Below are 5,106 nucleotides of genomic sequence, written 5' to 3'. Positions count from 1 at the left end.
AATCTGCGGCGTGGAATCGATGATTGCCTTCAACTCCGTTAGTTTGTTCGGCGGTACCTGTGCCATGACCAGATTGTACTTCCTCGCGTCATGTGTTACTCCGGTGGCCGCGAACCAAAACTCGAGGGACAAAAAATACGATTCAATGTTGGTATCATTCATGTTGGGTGGATTTATGCGTGGTACCATGGCTGCGTCCACGTGAAGCTCGGGCTGATGTGCACCGATTTCTCTGTGTAAAACGGTATGAGGTTGGGTCAGCTGCATTGGTGGCTGAAAGTTTGCCGGGGGTGATGCTTGTGCCTGTTTAAGGTTTTCTCCTTGTTCTTCCATTGCAAGATTAGCTACACTTGTTCGGGGTCACCACTTTAGTATCTTGTGACTGTATCCTGAATCCGAAAAGAGGAACTCAAAGAATTTGCTTAATCTTACGTACTCGCTAAAAACGTGTCTTTATTGTTTCACCAGAAAAATGAGAAGAAGGAAAAGAAAGAAGGAAAGGAAGAAAAGGGAAAAGAGTTGCTTACAACTAAAATACAAAAGGTAATAGAATAAGGGTTGCTGATTAAATAGTTCTTCGTACGCAGCATAGCGTTGCCACATATATATAGGGGAAATTGTCACCTTTGGTGGTCTTTTTTTTGACATAACTCGAGAACCACTAGTCCGATTTTGCTCAAATAAACTTAAAAAAATTCATTAATCTCTTAATCTAAAAATCCTTTAATCTGTTAATATAACGTTTTTCTATATACTCAACAGTTTTGCCGGTAAAAATAAATGTATGAAGAAAAAAAAAATTATTTTTGCCTAATTTATTTTTAACGGCAAAACTGTTGATTATATAGAAAAACGTTATATGAACAGATTAAAGGAATTGTAATCGGACTAGTGGTTCTCGAGTTATGGCAAAAAAAAGACAAAAAGGTGACAATTTCCCCTATATGATAGTTACTAACTTCAAATCGATATATCTCGATTCCTAGACGTGACCCAGCGAAACGCCGGGACATGTATAACTTCTTTTTTACCGATATAACTTTCCCCGGTAGTTTGAACCCTTCCCGATCACTGACCCCTACCATTTGTCTCACAGTGTAATAAGGTGAGAGTTTCAATAGGCTAAGAATTGGCGTTCCATACAAACCAAATTGTCGCAAAGAGGTTGCATTCCAAAACGTCAAAATACAAAGCATCAGTGTCTTTTATTTCTAAACCTTAGTAGATTGTAATTCCAAATGTACGCAACCACGGTTAGATGGTAGTTTTCATCTAGGTTGGGCAAATAAGACTTTTGGAATGCACCGACAGTAGTTTTGCATGACGTAGTCGCAAAAAAAAAACTTTTCAAAAATCAAAGCTATTTTGAAGACACTTTAAACTACATAGAATATTGTTGTTATGCAAATTTTTTGAATTTGTCTAATGTACAAGGTGAGAAATTTGGATTTCCATGGCTTTTGCTAAGGCAGTTCGGCATTCGCCCAAAATTTGGTGGAAATCGTACCCCAATCGGGTCAATGAATAAATATTTTTCTTTATCCCAATCATGACTAGACTGCGGATGTTTATGCAGAAGACGAAGCCTTAAAATATGTACTACATATCTATACACAAAATGTATACAAATTTATTTACTTTGCTTATAGTTAAGTGTACTTGTATACATTTTTCAATAGAAGTTCGCTGTGTTGTACCAATTGTGTGATTACAATACAAATTTTAGTCTCGATTTTTTTTTGTTTTGTACCTATAGCCCAGTATAAAAAATACACACATCTGTACAAATGTACTTTAAAAATGCTTTTATTTTTAAATGGATATACTTCGAAATGTAATTTTTCGCAGTATTATACCGTTTTTTGTGCTAAAAAGGGTACGAGCATTTGATAAATGTATATATGTAAATACGAGTATGACGTATGAATAACATTATTTCCTGCTCTGATTTCATTCACACATTTCTGTGTTTTTCCGTTGATTTTCTTCGTTAGGAGCTTCATTTTTTGTAAAACAACGGGATTTGTTACACCGTGCGACAAAAACCAAAAAATTTTAAAACACGAAAAAATCAACATATTCACAAAACTAGGAGCGTATAACTGCGTTTTTAATTTTTTTTTCTGACGTCATCATTTTTTTTAGGGACTTTGAAATTTCTAGGATATGATTGAATACAAAAAGTATTTAAAAGATTTGGTGCATTGTAGAGTTACAATATTATTGTCATTTAAAACAAAAAATTGTCTGTATGAATAACGATCGCTTAAAATCGATCTCAAATTTTGTACTTGCGCTGTAGAAATTTTAGCTCTATATTATGTAGTTTGACTATTGTCAATTAAATCTAATTCTTTGTATTGCATGCGCTCCACGTTTTTCGTTTTCAATCTCATAAATTGTTTATAATGACTTTAGCTAAAATTTCAAAATCAAAAGTTATCAAAACAAATTCTATGGGACTAAGTCCATTTATAAAAACGTGGTATATTAAAAAGATTTTATTTTTTATTTTAATTTATAGAATTTTCAATTAACGGCCAAATATATATAAACAATATTTTAATTTATTAAATTTTTTTCATTCCTAAGCAAAAATGCTTCACGCATCATATTTCAGTAAAGTCGGATCAGTTTTAGTACTCTTTGCCGCATCTTATATGGGACCACCCTAATATATAATGTATGTAAGTATCTACATGAGCACATAGATTTACGTTTCGCTATCTAAATAATTTTTCCCATACAAAACCTATTGTAGTCGCATCTCAGAATAAATGAATTTCACAGGTTTTAAACGAAAATTCTAATTTAATTATTTAGATAAGTAAAATTGGAAGTGAAACGTGTTTTCATTTTCAGTTGAAGTTCGATTGCTATTCATAAACCTTGTACGAATCTGCGGAATGAGAGTCCTTAGTGTTCTTACGATTTGCTTAGCAATATCATTGCTGCCAGGTGGGGGCTTAAAAAAGGTGATCTCATATTTTTCATTAATTTGCTCTCAAATTAACAGTTTCGATGCTGGCTGACCCTCGACCACCACATTATGACTCGCTACGCACCATGGCAGAGGCTGCAGTTGAGGATTGCTATGAGGATGCGGATCAGAATGTTAAAGTAGAAATAACCGATGGTCTGTATACTACAATATATTTTATGATGTATGCCAAAAACATTTTCGGCCCATTGCAGAGGGCTTCGATGAGCTATTAAGGGGTTCACGTGATAATTTATTGCGTAATACGAAATGTTTGCGTTACTGTATTATGAGAAAAAATGGATTGGTAAGTTTATATAGTTGGGAAAATACGCACATATACATATGTATATGTATGTAAATATGTACGTTCCATAAGCATAGCACAAATGCACTTTAATGGCGTTTTAATTTCTACAAAAAATGTTGCCTGGCCAGCAACGATTTATAAATCACGATTAGGTACTTTATATAAGATCTAAATGGCTTATCTTACTGCAAATTATGTAAGAAGCATCTCAGCAACAACATCCGAAACAAATAGGCACAACTGGTCAAACTTTCATATAAACAAGAGGCTTAGTTCAAGCGTCAGCCTTGACCGGATGTCATAAACAGACAGAAAGATTCAATATGCGAGAAGGATACGAAGCACAGTGTCGCGACTCCATATAATCTGCGGCCAAAAATAGTAATCGTGCTCCGGTTCCGCTGAATTTTTGTCTAATACTTTTTTTAACTGTGAAAAGAAGAAATTTTTCAATATGTTGAAAATTAAGTAGCTTTCGCACCCTCCACACTAGTGGGCGGCAATACTAAATGTACTTCGATTTTGATACAATTTTATAGGTAGCTTTATATTATACATATATCAAAAAAAGTCAAAATCATCGGTTTACTACCACGTTCAAAATACACACAAAAATTACGCAATCGGTTAGACCGAGTAAAATATACATTTAATTTAATTTTGAAAAAATTTCATATGCAATGGTCTGTCTACATTATATATTTTAAGGAGTCACCAAAAAATAGAAAAAAAAACTATGAAGCGAACCTCAGCGAACATTCTCATTAGTCTTGATTTGAAGTTAACATAACTTGAAACAAACTCTAAAAAATCGCTGATATGATTCGGATAGGTTTTTTAACTGTCTTCGCACAGACAAAATTCACCTAGTTTTTGACAATTTCACGAAGTAACGGTACCCTCCCCCGATGGATGAATTAGTTAATAATCAGGGTTTATGTGTATTAAAAACTACTATACTATATTATAAAACAACTTGAAACAGTTTAAATCCCACATTAATTAAAAAATGACTACAAAACGGAGGCTGAACGGATTGCGTTTGGTTTCAAGTTTGGATTCATAAGTCTATTAATTCGGGTTTTAGGGCAATTCAAGGGCAGCTTAGTTAATGCGCTATATATAGTTACGCAGTACATATTTATATTTTATGAGCTTCTTAGTCTTAATTGATTTTTGTATCGCGCTAAAAGAACATGTGTACATATTTCTAAATGGTTTTCAGATCAATGCTGGGAATTCTATTGATGAAGATAGAGTCGTAGAAATTTTTAAAATTATCCATCCTCAAATTGAGAAGGAAAAGCTGATAAAAGTTCTCCAAAAGTGCTCCGAAGAAACTGAAAAGCAAATCGATAAGTAAGTAGTTAGTAACTATACAAAATTCAAATTTAAATACTCACTTTCTTTACTCTGCAGTTGCGAGCGCGCCTTTGCTGCGGCGACGTGCGTCCTTGGCGAGTTGAAGGGACAAGGTGTTACTGATATTTAATTAAATACTGCTATGTTAATACAAGTCTTGCAAAACCCTCGCACGGTGTACGGATTGTACGTTTTGCATAGGTAAACCGGTTCCACTGTGCAATGCGTGCACCGTACAAGGCTTTTGCAAGACCTAGAGAATACCCGAAATTAATATAAACATTTTAAAAGTATCACTTCATTAAAATGTAATTGAATTTCTCTACAGTTTTAAATTCAATAAATCAAAAAATTAATTTTTTATTATCTAAAAATTGCAGCTTTAATAAATTCACTTTATCAAATAAAATTTGTGTTTGCTACACTAAAAAATACTTAATAAATTTCAAATAGT

The 5,106-nt window shown here is 33.6% G+C and overlaps 1 protein-coding gene across 1 annotated transcript; it reads left to right on the top strand.

Annotated features, from left to right (window-relative positions):
- Positions 1-2,827: 2,827 nt before the first annotated feature.
- Positions 2,828-4,930, top strand: LOC118749000 (general odorant-binding protein 19d-like). Its single transcript, XM_036483780.1, has 5 exons — positions 2,828-2,958; positions 3,017-3,136; positions 3,196-3,287; positions 4,516-4,649; positions 4,710-4,930. The coding sequence occupies exons 1-5, from the start codon at positions 2,907-2,909 to the stop codon at positions 4,780-4,782; spliced, it is 471 nt and encodes a 156-aa protein (XP_036339673.1). The 5' UTR covers positions 2,828-2,906; the 3' UTR covers positions 4,783-4,930.
- Positions 4,931-5,106: the final 176 nt, after the last annotated feature.

This window comes from Rhagoletis pomonella, unplaced genomic scaffold (assembly GCF_013731165.1).
Source record: "Rhagoletis pomonella isolate Grant_MI unplaced genomic scaffold, Rhpom_1.0 Rhpom_scaffold_00013, whole genome shotgun sequence".
NCBI classification, from domain to species: domain Eukaryota; kingdom Metazoa; phylum Arthropoda; class Insecta; order Diptera; family Tephritidae; genus Rhagoletis; species Rhagoletis pomonella.
This window is presented reverse-complemented; position numbering and strand designations above follow the sequence as displayed.